The following is a 15,377-nucleotide window of genomic DNA, read 5'->3' on the forward strand; positions in this document are numbered from 1 at the left end:
CAGTTAACCACTGGTGACTACAGATAGTTGCAGATTATTAAGTTCTCACTCTCCACCTGAGAGCAAAATGACCTAAGTGTATCACACACTTGCTTTGGTACAAGCTCCTGCTCCTTCACCACCTTACACAATATTTGCCTCACTGGTCTCCCTTGAGCTAAATCTCTCTTTATGAATGAAGCCTTTTTCTTTCCTTCCCCACACCAGCCTTCTCTGCTGTTAACCCAAAAGCTTGGCTCAAATCCATTCCTCCCTCTTATTACTACTCAAGTTTGGGCCCCATTTTCTGCAGCTACCAAAGATTACTGTCTGGTCTTTCCTCTGATGTTGTTCAACTTTATTTCTCATTCCCCAAAATTATCCCCCTTATATCATTATTTTTTGAACAAACTAAATTTATTCTATATCACTAAGTGTATATAGTCTTTTATTAACAAAAAGTGTTTTGAGTTTGTAATTAATTAAGCACATCTCCCTGAATATATAATAAAAAGTATTATACATTTCAAATCCTGTGATGTTTTTTTAAAGGTTCCTGGGATTCTTTTTTCTTTTTTAAAAATAATATTTATTTCTGGCTGTGCTGGGTCTTCAATGCTGCATGGGCTTTTCTCTAGTTGTGGTGTGCAGGCTTCTCACTGTGGTGACTTCTCTTACTGCAGAGCCCAGGCTATAGGTTCACAGGCTTCAGCAGCCGTGGCTCCTGGGCTCTAGAGCAAAGGCTCAACAGTTGGGGTGCATGGGCTTAGTTGGGCTTCCCTGGTGGCTCAGATGGTAAAGAATTTGCCTGCAATGTAGGAGACCTGGGTTCAATCCCTAAGTTGTGAAGATCCCCTGGAGGAGGGCATGGCAACCCCGTCCAGTATTCTGGCCTGGAGACTCCCCATAGACAGAGGAGCCTGGCAGACTACAGTCCATTGGGTTGCAGAGAGTCAAACACGGCTGAGTGACTGAGCACAGCACATGGGCTTAGTTGCTCTGAGGCATGTGGAATCTTCCTGGACCAGGACTGAACCCATGTCTCCTGCACTGGCTGGCAGATTCTTTACCACTAAGCCACCAGCAAAGCCCCCTGCTGTGATTTTAAAATGCCTGCTTTAACACTTTAAAGTGCATATAAATGCATGTATGAATGGCATTCAAGATGAAGATTTTAGGCTGGAGCACTATTTTAGCAGTTTTTAATTGGTACAAAAAGAATGAAGGAAAGAACTTAAGAGATCAGTTGAAGGACACGAGCTCCAAAGGCGGGAGTCAGAAACACGGTAAGCCACAGTAACTTCTCCCTAACCTTCATGTGATTACTCTGGCCCAAGAGATCAGCAAAAAACCAGGAGATGTCCAGGGCAAAGCCACACCCAGATGAACGTGTGAGGACTTCCGTGGCAGTGTGATCACACATCATCCACATGCCCTGCCATATCATGCCTAGCACATTATGTCATTTCACATATGAGCCTTCCTCTTTGAACCTCCAATATCTTTTCCACCCACACTCTTTGCTGATGTCTTGCCTCCTATTTCATTCACAAATAAAAGCAATTTATTACTTTAAGTAATAACTTAAGTAATAACTTACCCTAAGTGAGCTGGCTGTGCTCCCATCTGAGGTCAAGCACTCTGCTCTTGCCTACTCAAGTTCATTGCTTCAGGGATTCTTCCCTCTCTACTGGATCATTCCCATCAGCACACAAACATGCTGGATTTTCTCCCATCTTAATGAACAGAAGGAAACAAAACCTCACCCCACATCTCTCTCCAGTCCACTGTACTTTTCTGCTGCTCCCCCTTCACAGCAAAACTCCTTGAAAGACATTTGCATTGACTGTCTTGATTCTCTGTCCACGGCCACCTTGTCATTTCCCCTTCACCTCCTTATCTACTCTTCCAGCCACAAGACCCTTTTCCTTGAAAGTGTCAAGACCACCTCAAGGTCTTTAGTACTCACTGTTCTTTTGCCTGACGCATTCTTTCTTAAAGCTTCTCTTAGCACTCTTTCTCCCTCCATTAGGGTCTAGGTTCAAATGTCATCTCTCTAAAGGGGGCTTCTATGCTCTTCCATTCTAGAGCGTGCCTGCCTCCTCCCTCCCCTCCCCTCTAACTTCATCTGCGTTATTCTTCTTAGTAGTTATCATCACATCATGTATGTACATATTTCGTATCTATTAGTGTATAGTCTGTCCTCCTCACTCAATCCCTCATCAGAATGTAAGCTCCCCAAAGGCAGGGGTTTTTGTCTGTTTTAGTTTACTGCTGTATCTCTTACATGTAAGAGTAGTGCTAGGAACAATGCTTAGCACATGGTAGGCAATTATATATATATTTTTGGAAAAAAAAAAAAAAAAAAACCAGCCCTAAGGCTTACCATCCATTGCCAGAATGCTGGTATTACGGTGTCACTAAGCATAAAGCAAATTAAAAAAAAAAAGAATCTGGTGAGTTCCATGAAGAAAAGCACACTAAGGTCAATGTTTACTGAACACTTTTTATGTGTCTGGCCTTGCTCTAGATACTGAAAACCAGTCATGAACAACACAGGTAAGAACTGTCTTGGGACTTCTCTAGTGGTCTGGGCTTCCACTACAGGAGGCACAGGTTCAATCCTTGGTTGGGGAACTAAAATCCCACAAGCCATACAACATGGCCTTAAAAAAAAAACCCAACTGTCTTGAAAGAGCTTACATTCTAATGAGATACAAGAGTCCATATTTCCTTGTGATTTTCTCTTTGGTTTCACTGAGATAACTGTCTCATTAAAATGGCATAGATACATACATTCTAGGTATAACTGTGATAGATCTTGTGCTGGATAAAGGAAGGCACAATTACAAGAAAGAGAGTGAAAAAGAACATTTCTCAGTGGGGAGGGATGACTAAGCTGAGTTCTTAATGATACATGAGTTGACAGAAGCACGTGCATGGTAGGGAAAACACCAAGTCACAAGGCACAAGTGCTAAAACAGCCCAGCACGCCCAGGAACGTTCAGAGGGCAGTATGTCTGAAGCGTAAGGATGAGTGACTGTGGGTGGGTGGGTGCACGTATAGATGGAAGATCTGTAAACCAACACGAGTCTAATATGCTAGATGGAGGACTTTTCATTTCGTTGTCCTTACAGGCAATAGAGAGCTGCTGGAGGACTAAAAGTGGAGGAAGGATATGATATCGTTGAATTTTAGAATGATACCCCTGGCAATAATACAGAGAATGAACTGGAGAGAGACAACAGAGGAAGAGAGCAAAAGACAGGAGGCCAATGTGTGTTTTACATAAGAAATAATGAAGGCATAATCTAAGGCAGTGGTCTTGGGACTAGAGAGAAGAGATGGTTTCAAAAGCTTTTTGTAAGAGAGAAATGAAGATTTGTCAATCACAGCAGACTCTTTTTTTTTTGGCCTACCCACCATTTAATGCCTTGGTATTCCTTGCTAGCAAGCCGTGATTTTATTCAAGTATCCACTCTTAGCTCATCCGTGTGCACAAGGAAAGCAACCCAACTCCAGATGATAGTTCAATTGTGATTAGTCTAAGCTGACCATGGCCATCCATTCCTACTGCCTATGACTAGTTTGGGAGAGGGCATATAATCCAGCTGTCGCCAATCAGAGGTACGGGGAAATCCTCTGGCGGCCATCTAGGAAGTTTTCTCACTTAAAAAAGACATAAATGGAGAAAGCAGCTGGGCTTTGTTACATGTGAATATGTTGACTAAAACCTGAGCAGCTAGCTACCTCCTGATCTTGAAGGGACGAGCCAAGGACAAAGCCATCACATAGAGAATGTAAGAAAAAAAACTATATAAAACAAAATAACATGGGTTCTTGATATTCTCTAGTCAGTGAATTCTGGAGAAGCTCTATCTCCTATCTGCCTGTTTTGTGAGATTAAAAAAGCCTCTATGTGAGGGGACTTTTCTGTTACTTGTAGCAAAGAGCATCTGAATTGACATTGCAACCAACCAGTTTTAGGGAGATGGGTAATTTGACAGTTGAAACTAGTGCCCTGGTTCTTGGCTTAGATGACTGGATTGAAGGAGACACCATCACAGGGGCTGGAAATACAAAAGGAGAGTGGGGAGTTCCCTGATCGCCTAATGGTGAGGATTCTGGGCTTTCACTGTGGCCAGGGTTCAATCCTTGGTGGGGGAACTGAGAACCCACAAGCATCATGGTGTGACCAGAAAAAAAAAGAGGAGTATGTGGTTTAGAAAATAAAGAGGTTTAGAAAATAAAAGACAGTATGTGGGTTTCTGGTAGTAGTATTAATTACTAATTCCTTCTATCTAGCAAAAAGTGAGCACATTCATTAGTAATTCCATATAAAAGTATAAAAGACAGTATGAAGTGAAGTGAAGTGAAGTGACTCAGTCGTGTCCAACTCTTTGCGACCCCATGGACTGTAGCCCGCCATGCTCCTCTGTCCATGGGATTCTCCAGGCAGGAATACTGGAGTGGGTTGCTATTTCCTTCTCCAGGGGATGTTCCCAACCCAGGGATCGAACCCGGGTCTCCTGCATTGCAGGCAGACGCTTTATCCTCTGAGCCACCAGGGCAAAGACAGTATAGAGAATGCTAAACGAGCACAGAGTGGGGAGTCCTATTCCACTGGGGGTTGGGTGGGAATGAGACTACATCCTGGGGAAACCAAATTAACAGTTGCTATTGTTTAATGCAAACCAGAGATTGTCTTCTAGCAAGGAAGTTTAAACTTAATGACATCCCATAATCAGCATTTATAAAGAATATGCCTATAATTTATTGTTGGATCCAACTATTTAATCTCCAAATTGCTCATTTTAAAACATCCATGCTTGAATAGCAATTAGAAAAGCAAACCATTTAATATTTAGGCTTATAAATAGAAATGAGGGATATTACAAATTCCAAAAGAGTTAAAGAAGACCAACTTACCTTTGCATAAGCTTTTCCACCTTTTAATTCCTGCCAAAGATAAAAAACACTGTAAGGATATCATACGACTAATGATTTAAAATTAAATATATGTCAAATAGTTTTGAGGTAGGTATTTATTTATATGCTGGCAAATCCACTCCAGTGTTCTTGCCTAGAGAATTCCAAGGACAGAGAAGCCTAGTGGGCTACAGTTCATGGAGTCACAAAGAGCTGGACATGACTAAGCAACTACACTTTCACTTCAAGTATAAACTAAAGTTCTGATGATCTTAAATCCAACTATTTGGATGTCCCCCACCTCCCTCTGGCAAGTAACCAGAGTTTTTATTTAGAATTTAACTTAAATTTGAAGGAGACAAATGGTGAGAAGACAAACTAACATTTAATCTATTTGCTGAAGAAGAAACTGCCGAAAAGTGTTCTGGACACATTGCAATAACCTGAATCACCAAAGAAAGGTTAAATTATTTACTTAATTAAGCATATTAATAATACATTGCACAAAGATTTCAACAAGAGTGGAGATCCCCACCCCAGAGACAACCACTGTTAGCAATTTTTAGATGTGTATATGTGTATGTGTGTGTATATATATTTATTCCCCTTTTACTCAGATAAAGTAAGGTATATGTATTATACTAACATAATACATATACATAATACATATACCTTAACATAATACATATACCTTACTTTTTCCCACCTAAAACATATAACATTGTCCCATGGTAATACAGTAGAAACTTCCTTGTCTAACTCTTATCTAATGTGAACAAAACTGGCAAAAGTGAAAAATAATAAAAATATATATACATGTCTTAACACTTTACTTTAAAATATATAAACTACATTAATTTGCCAAATCCCTCAATTTGGGACATCACACAGATACAAGATTTAAAATGCTGAGACACTGCTTATCACACAGTATATACTCTGTACATGTGTTTGCTGAATGGAGTTATCTTCTTATCCTTCATAAACCAAGATGCACAATGCATTATGTACCATTTCCATCTTTAAAGGGGTGAACTTAAATAAGCTGAGAGCTAATCTATGGTAAACTCTATTGCTCATGAATATTTGCTATCCCTCCCCTTCTCTGCCCCTTTAGTCATGCCACCAGGTGTACTCCATTATGAATTACCAAGTTTTCCTTTATTATAAAGTTACTGTCATATCTGTAATAGTGCCTTTCTTTAACAAAGCAAAACAAAACTTTTTCTAGATAATCCTAGTCTCTACTAGATAATTCTTTTCTTTGCTCCCTTCTACAGCCAGATTTTCCAAAAGACTTACCAAAATTTGCTGTACCCTACTCTCTCTTCAAAGTAACTCTAATTGGGTTTTTGCTCCTTGTCCCTCTGCAGTGGCTCTTAAGATTACCAATGAACTCCATTTTTATTAAAGCCCAAGGCTTTGGCTTCATCTTACTTAATTCCAAAATAGCTCTCTGCCTCCTTCTTAGTAAGATTTTTTTTCTAGAAACTTCCAAGGTGCTACAATTGTCTACTTTTCTTCTTACCTCCCCGGCTACTTCTCACTCTCCTTTGTAAGACCTACTACTCCTTTATTCAACCTCTGTAGAAAGTATGCTAGCTGCATCCTAAATATACATTCTTTCCCTCTCCATTATAATAGAATCCTCTATTTTTAGCTGGGCTTTGGCTACCCAAAATAAAGTAACTGACTACATTTTTCACTTTCTTTTTGTACTATAGCAGTGTCACTAAGATCTGGCCAAAAGTATATGAGAAATGATATATATGAATTCTTGCTCCTTTCTTGTACTTGCTAAGTAATTTAATACCACTTTTAAGTGTTTGGTCTAGGGCCTCTTGTTTTCTCTATCTACACTTTCTCGCTGACCTATGCCATTCAGGTCTATGGCTTTAAATAAGAATTGTATGCCGACAACTCAAATCTTTAGTCTGAACTTCTCCTCTGAGTTCCATATTAGTATTTTAAATGCCTACATGAGATGTCCACTTGATGTCTCATGTGTGCTCAGCCACTTCAGTCACCTTCAACTCTTTGTGACCCTATGGACTATAGCCCGCCAGGCTCCTCTGTCTATGGAACTTTACCAGCAAGAACACTGGAGTGGGTTGCTATGCCCTCCTCCAGGGGATCTTCCTGACCCAGGGATTGAACCCAGGGCTCCTACATTGCAGGCAGGCTCTTTACCTGCTGAGCCATTGCAGAAGCCCCTGATGTCTCATAGACACTTCAAGTTTAACGTGGTCAAAATAGGTCTACTGATCTCTATTCATCTGCCCCCCCCCAAATTGCTCCAATGCATGTCTTTGCTATTTCAATAAACAGCTGAATCATCTACCCATATGCTCAAGAAAAAGATCTAAGAGTTATTCTCAATTTTGTTTCCCACATTCACCATACCCAATCCATTAGTAGGGGGCTACCTCCAAAATACATCCTGAATCATACCACCTCCACTGTTATAACTCCATGCCAAAACATAAGCGTTCCTCATCCAAACTATCCCAATCACTTAAGTGGCTTCTGCAATTCACCCTCCACACAGCAGCAAAAGTCATCTTAGAAGATCATGTCTCTCCTTTTTAAAATCCTCAAATTGATTTCAAATTACAAACAAATGTATTCCAAATATACAATTGGAATAAAACCTAAACTCCTATAAAGCCCTGCTGATCCAGTGCCTCCAATCTCATCACCAAGAACTTCCACTTCCATGTGTTCCATGTTCCAGCTAGGCTGGTGGTCTATCTTTAAACATGTTAGATTTGTTTTTTGTTTCTTGTGAACCTGCATGAGGTTCACAACACTTTTGAACACGTGGCTCAATATCTTTCATCAGTTTTAGAAGATTCTCAGCCACAATCTCCACAAACTCACCTCTCTTTTCAGGGCTCCATATATGTCATATATATGTCAGACCTTTATATTGTTTTCTGTGTCTTACACCCTGTTCTGTGCGTCCCACACTTATATTTTCTTTCTTCCTTTATAATTTTTTAAAACTCTTTTATTATGGAAAATTTCAAACATACACAAAAGTGGAAGAAGTAGTATAATAAATCCCCATGAACCCATCAATTAGCTTTAAGAATTATTAACACTTGGCCAATTTCATCTTATCCGTATAATTCCTTATCTATCTCTTGTTGTCTCTCCATTTTTAAAAAATAGTAGGTCCTTGTTGGGTTATTTATTTTAAATATAGCAGTGTGTACAAGTCAATCCCAAACTCCCTACTGATATTTTCTTCTGTCTTATTTTCCAATGTGTTCTTCAGTTGTGACAAACCTGCTGTTAAATACATTTGTTGAGATTTAGTTTCATTTACTTAGTTTTAAATTGTAGTTACTGTATTTTTCAGTTCTAAAATTCAAGTTTTAAAATAGTTTCAAGTTCTCTTATTTTCCATACTCTTGACTAATTATAATTATTGTAGAAAGTTTATTACATCTTCTCAAATATGTATCTCCCATGGGTTTGTTTTTATCATCTTGTTTTCCTTTTGATTTTGGTCATGCAGTCATGTCTTTTTGGATGCTTGGTAACTTTCTGTGCGTGATAACTCGAAGAAATAATTTTAGGCTCAGAGTAATGTTATTCTCCTCCAGAGAAGATACAACATTTTTTTCTGGTGAGTAGAAAAGTCAACCTATCACTTTCATTTAAGCAGTGACTAAGCTGATTGGAAGCTGAATGTCAATTTTTGTAAGGGTTGATCTACAGCCATTATACTCATTTTTCTAGGCTGAAACTCTTACAGAGTCCCAACTAGAAACTCAGGGTATTTACCAAGGCTCCTTCTGTGAGTGGGCTCTGGACTCCATTTTTGTTGCCTTAGTCCTGTAAAATTGCCAGCATCTTAGCTCAGCTTCTTAGTCTCTCCATCACTGCTTTTGGCTTAGCTCCTTAGCTGCTGCTTACAAATTAGCAACTGCTCTGAGGGTAAAACCAAGGCCAAATGTCAGGCTCATGTCTTTATGCTTCCCTGGTCTTTGATTCTAAACCTCTTAAATCCTTGCTGAAGGCAGCTTCTAATGCCTTCAAGCAGCTATTTTTAATATTTTGTATAGTTCTTCGGAAAAGTTCACCCTTCTCAGAGGGAAGGGTGGCCTGGTAACAAGCTAGTCCATTAATTTGAGAAGCATAAATTCCCAAGTTTATTATAATTTTAGGGTCTGCTATGGATTTAACTGTGCTCTCCCCAAAGAAATACTGAAACCTTAATACGCAGAGCCACAGAATATGACTCTATTTGAAAATAGAGGAGGCTTTACACAAATAATCAAGTTAAAAATGCAGTCCTAATCCAATATGACTGGTGTCCTAATAAAAAACAGGAAATTTGAACACAGACACGCACAGCAGGTGGATGATACAAAGACTCAAAGGGAGAAGACAGCCATGCATCTGGAGTGATACAGCTCCAGGTCAAGGAAAGCCTCAGACTAAGAAACTAAGAGAAAGGCATTGAACAGTTTCTTCCCTTCTTGCTTTCAGAGAGAGCATGGCCCTACTGACATCTTGATTTTGGACTTCTGGCCTCCAGAACTGTGAGACAATAAATAAATTGTTTTAATCCACTCAGTTTGTGATACTTTGTTGTAGCAGCCCTCACAATCTAACAAAGGGGTTTTTTACTTTCAGGGCTTCCCTGGTGGCTCAGACGGTAAAGAATCTGCCTGCAATGAGGGAGGGTACAGGTTCGATCCCTGGATTGGGAAGATCCCCGGGAAAAGGGAATGGATACCCACTCCAGTATTCTTGCCTAGAGAATTTCACAGACAGAGGAGCCTGGCGGGCTACAGTCTGTGGGGTCGCAAAGAGTTGGACACGACTGAGTGAGTGGCAATCTGTACAGTTAATTTTATGTGTCAACTAGACTGGGTCATGGGGTGCCCAGATATTTGGTTAAACATTGTATCTTAAAGTATGTTTTGCAGTGCAGATAGTATTTATACAGTTGGCTTTACTAATTTTTCTTTACGGGTTCTCACTTTTACATAATAATTAGGATAAGGTACAGTAAGTTCAGTAAGTACTTCCATATACCAAGCATGGTAAGAGAATACTAGTGGTTCACCAGTATCTGTTCTTTCCTTCTTTAATGTTGGAATCTGACAGTCACTCAGGTAGAGACTACATTCACAGCTTTTCTTCTAGTTCGCTGTGATCATGTAACTAAGTTCTAACCAGTATGAGCACTTTTGAGTCATGCCCTAAAAAGGAATGCATTTGTTCTCTCGTTGCTTTTCCTTCTTTCTCACTGGTGGAGAGATAACAAGACTAGAGCAACTTCCTTGGATCTAAAAATGGGCATCATACAGTGAGGATGTCACAGCTGCTCTACCAGCCCTGGATTCCTTGGCTATTACCTGAGAGAGACATATACTTCTATTTTAAGTTTACAATGTACTACATTGAAACAATCTGAGATTATAATTTTTATAGATTATTGGTAATATGCTTCAACTTAGTAAGCAGAAATGACATTTATTTATTTATTTTTTTAAGATTCAATGATTTTTAATACAGTTGCAAAGTTGTGAGATCCTCACCACAATCAATTTTAGAACATTTTCGTCATCCCCTAAAGAAACCCCATATCCATTACCTGTCCCTTCCCATCCAAAGTCCACACTCCCCAGCCCCGAGCAACCTCTAATCTGCTTTTTGTCTCTACAGATTTGCCTATTCTGGACATTTCGTATAAGTGGAATCATACAATCTTTGGTGACTGGCTTCTTTTATTTACCATATTTTCTCGTCATTCTTAAGTTTTTTGGAGTATAGTTGCTTTACAATGTTGTGTTAGTTTCTGCTGTACCGCAAAGTGAATCAGCTCTGTCTATACATATATCCCCTCTTGTTTGGATTTCCTTCCCATTTAGGTCCCCACAGAGCGTTGAGTAGAGTTCTCTGTGCTATACGGCGGGTTCTCATTAGTTACCTATTTTATACACAGTTGTGTGTATAGTGGAGAAGGCAATGGCACCCCACTCCAGTACTCTTGCCTGGAAAATCCCATGGATGGAGGAGCCTGGTGCTCTGCAGTCCATGGGGTCTCTAAGAGTCGAACTTGACTGAGCGACTTCACTTTCACTTTTCACTTTCATGCATTGGAGAAGGAAATGGCAACCCGCTCCAGTGTTCTTGCCTGGAGAATCCCAGGGACGGGGGAGCCTGGTGGGCTGCCGTCTGTGGGGTCGCACAGAGTCGGACGCAACTGAAGTGACTTAGCAGCAGCAGCAGCAGCAGTGTGTATAGTCCCATTCTCCCACTTCATCCCAACACCCTTCCAACTCTGGTATCCGTGTGTCCATTCTCTATGTCTGTGTCTCTATTTCTGTTTTGAAAATAGGTTCTTCTGTACTAGCGTATGTTTTTAAGGTTCGTTCATGTTGTAGTACATATCTGAACAAATGACATTTAAAAAAGACCATGGGTTTAAAATCAGAAAGATTTGTGCTTGAGTTCCTAATTTATCATTTATTAGCAAAGTGAGTTTGTGCAAGTAACAACCTCTTTGAGCCTTGGTTTTCCTGAAAACGGAAAAGATAACACATTTTCAGGGCTGTTATTAGACACAAAATATGTAAAGTCCCTAAAAAAAACAGTGCCTAATAAATCAGAGAAACAATGAATGGCAGGACAAAGACCTATTATGGCCCCTAAACTAACAGAAATAAGATTATTAATTATATGCATAATGATAATGAGATGAAGGATCTTGATAATATTTTATTTCTTCAGATTCCTCATCATACTTATCATAGAAATGTAAATTATGCTGCAGGTATGAAGTGAAATTTATAACAGTTCTAACAGTAAAGCAGAGCTAAAGTGAGTCAGTGACGATGGAACCAACCACGGTTTCTGAAAGGAGAGAAGGAACAGGCTGTTCTTATACCTTCCTCACAGAGACTCTGTAGATACAAGGGTCCAGGACACCCGTGGTGGCACTGGCGCTCATTTTGCACATAAATGAGAACTTCTTTCTCCAGTGAACACAGTTTGCTTGCACCACCTCCCTGAGGGGGGAAAAAAAAGAACCAGTTAATTAACTATGATAGCATGGATGACATGTTAAAACACACACACACTATTTCACGCAAGTCCATAATGTAAATATTTGGAAACTATGAAATATGAAGAAAACAAATTCCTAATCATGTATCTGAAAATCTTCAGAAAGTTTTAATTATTCACAGGCAACTGAAAAATAGTGAATTTACTTATCAATTCAATCAATATAGAATGATGCTTCACCATTCATTCAATACACAATACACATTTGTTTATATTAGATGTGATGAGTATGTGCTAGGTGATTAAAATATGAAGATCAGAATAACTATTTTTTAACCTGATTGGGCTTAGAGTTTAGTTAGTGTAAAAGATAGAAATATAAAAATACTTATTCTAAAACAACTACTGTCACAGCTTTACTTCTATTCTAGTCACAAGAGCAACAGCAGATACCATTTATGGACAGTTCACCACATGTTATTTAATCTCACAACAACCCCAGGAGTAACAACCTCGGCAGCTGGCACTATCCTCACTTTATAGGTGAGGAAGTGAAGAAGAACTAAAGAGCCTCTTGATGAAAGTGAAAGAGGAGAGTGAAAAAGTTGGCTTAAAACTCAACATTCAGAAAATTAAGATCATGGCATTCAGTCCCATCACTTCATGGCAAATAGATGGGGAAACAGTGGAAACACTGACAGACTTTATTTTGGGGGGCACCAAAATCACTGCAGATGGTGACTGCAACCATGAAATTAAAAGATGCTTGCTCCTTGAAAGAAAAGCTATGACCAACTTATTAAAAAGCTATGACAGCTTATTAAAAAGCAAAGACATTAATTGGCCAACAAAGGTCCGTCTAGTCAAAGCTATGGTTTTTCCAGTGGTCATGCATGGATGTGAGAGTTGAACTATAAAGAAAGCTGAGCGCCAAAGAACTGATGCTTTTGAACTGTGGTGTTGAAGAAGACTCTTGAGAGTCCATTGGCCTGAAAGGAGATCCAACCAGTCTATCCTAAAGAAAATCAGTCCTGAATATTCATTGGAAGGACTGATGCTGAAGCTGAAGCTCCAATCCTTTGGCCACCTGGTGTGAAGAAATGGCTCACTGTTAAAGACCCTGATGCTGGGAAGATTGAAGGCAGGAGGAGAAGGGGATGACAGAGGATGAGATGGTTGGATGGCATCACTGACTCAATAGATATGAGTTTGGGTAAGCTCTGGGAGTTGGTGATGACAGGGAGGCCTGGAGTGCTGCAGTTCATGGGGTTGCAAAGAGTCGGACACGACTGAATGACTGAACTGAAATGTGCATACAGAGAGATGTTAACTCTAGGTCATTTAGGTAGGAAGCAGCATCATTAGCATTCAAACCAGGCTCGATTTAATTTCGATTTAATTCAAAAATCCATGTGCCCATTTTTTTCACAACTCTGCCCTTTCAAGTTTCCAGGTCTCTGTGTACATGCTGTTCCCTCTACCATTCTCTTAGAAAGGAAGGATAATTAATACTCTGACTTCAGAAGAAAAGAAAGGCAGTGGGCAAAAACAGCTGGAGAAAGCAGAAAGGAAAGGCAAGAGAGCTCAGGTTAAACAGTTTTTATTTTCTTAGGAAAATAATTATAAGGTGACTTCTATAGGATGATAGTAGCTGATGGGTGACTTGTTAGGCTGAGGATGGTGAATGTGACAGGGAGTCAACTTGTAGCTGCCTTAGTGAATAAAATGAATTTGTACTAGGACCAATCGATTTGGTTTTATAGATTTCTCTATCAATGCACAGATATCCAAAAACAAGAAGTGCAAAAAGAAATATAATTTAAAAGCCAACTATGTGTTTGTGTGTGGTATGTGCATGTTATATATAAACAGAGATGAGGGGGTGTATTTTATCATAGGTTTAACTGTAGTAACTTTAGCTTTTTTTTTTTTTCCCATTAGGAAGCTTTAGCTGATTTAAGAAATTATGAAGAGAATGCATGTGTTCTTAGGGGAATTTCCCTAGAAATCCAGCAGGTATGCAATTTATCTGTATAAATTTATCTACATACAGCACAGTAGAATAAGAGTTGCTTGGCAAAGGATAGGTCTGAAGGTATTTGTCAGGCAACCTGAGGCATCCCCAGTAAGATGAGAAGTAGCTAACTTGTATACTCAAAAATAAGTGAATTTGAAAAATCAGTGAATAATGAGAAAAACAAGCTTTCCTCTAAACATCTCTTAGCCTAAAGGCTTGATCAAGGTATCAGCCATGGTCTCTGGAGCTTCCTCCTTAAGGTATGCAGATAAACAAATCCCAGTACCCCTGGACTCTTCAGGAATATTTTGAGCTTCAAGGCTTGGTAGTTCCTATCATTGAGACCACTGATAAATGATCAAGAACCAGAAATAACATTAAAAAAAACACCTGTTATTTTACTTTTCTGATAAAATTAAATAAAAACTTCTGATCAAGGATGGCAGTAATACCTGTATTAGCTTCAGCTCTCTCCCCCAAACTTTCTAAATTAAAACAAAATTTTTTAAGTCACCCTCATACAAGGACAAAGAAAACCAGACAGGAGACAAGAAAAAAAAAAAGGCAGTGACAGACAAGTAATCACTAATTAAGCAAATCAAAGAACGCTGAACCTTAAGCTGGTAACATTGAAAGCCAAGAGCAAGAATTTAAAATTGATCTTGAAGTAGAATGAAGGAAGGACAAAAGGCAGAGTCAATGAGCACCCTCCACATGCACAAAGCTTTTACTCAATTTTTAGTGCTCCAAGTTAAACATGAGCAGATACTTAAGGAAAGTCCCTTAATATGTAAGGCAGAGATCAATAAATAGCAAAGAAAAAAAAAACCCAAAACAGAAAACAACTTGAACAAAACAAAGTCTACACTGGAAGAAGAAAAGAATATCAGAGAGAAAGAAAGTACATCTACTGTACAGGAATAGGATACTGTTTTTAAAAAAGGAACATACAGGAAACTAACATGGTAACAAATAGGATCACCCAGAGGAAATCAGTGAACTCCTAGAAACACACAAATTACCAAAACAATCAAGAAGAAAACTTGAACAAACCAATACAAAATGAGATTGAGCCAGTAATCAAAAACCTCCCAACAACAACAACAACCAAAAAACCCAGGACCAGCTAGCTTCAGGGGTGAATTCTACTAAATACTCCAAGAATAATACAAATCCTTCTTAAATCTTTCCCAAAAAAAAAAACAGAAAAGAAGGAATACTTTGAAACTCGTTTTATAAGCAGCAGCATCCTGATACCAAAGCCAGATAAAACCACCATAAGAAAATAAAACTATGGACCAATATCTCTGATAAAGATAGATACAAAAATTCTCAATAAAAATACTGGCAAACTGAATTTAACAACATATTAAAAGGATCAACGCATGCAAAATCAACATGATATATATACCACAGTAACAG

The 15,377-nt window shown here is 39.0% G+C and overlaps 1 protein-coding gene across 2 annotated transcripts in view; it reads right to left on the reverse strand.

Annotated features, from left to right (window-relative positions):
• Positions 1-15,377, reverse strand: part of EEIG2 (EEIG family member 2) — an 82,387-nt gene that overhangs the window by 30,864 nt on the left and 36,146 nt on the right. For both annotated transcript variants that reach the window (XM_070785994.1, XM_019956955.2), the window contains exons 2-3: positions 11,820-11,940; positions 4,910-4,939 (exon numbers count right to left, since the gene is read on the reverse strand). In XM_070785994.1, the coding sequence (XP_070642095.1) occupies positions 4,910-4,939; positions 11,820-11,940 (151 nt within the window). The remainder of the gene's footprint in view (positions 1-4,909; positions 4,940-11,819; positions 11,941-15,377) is intronic.

This window comes from Bos indicus, chromosome 3, assembly GCF_029378745.1.
Source record: "Bos indicus isolate NIAB-ARS_2022 breed Sahiwal x Tharparkar chromosome 3, NIAB-ARS_B.indTharparkar_mat_pri_1.0, whole genome shotgun sequence".
Lineage (NCBI taxonomy): Eukaryota > Metazoa > Chordata > Mammalia > Artiodactyla > Bovidae > Bos > Bos indicus.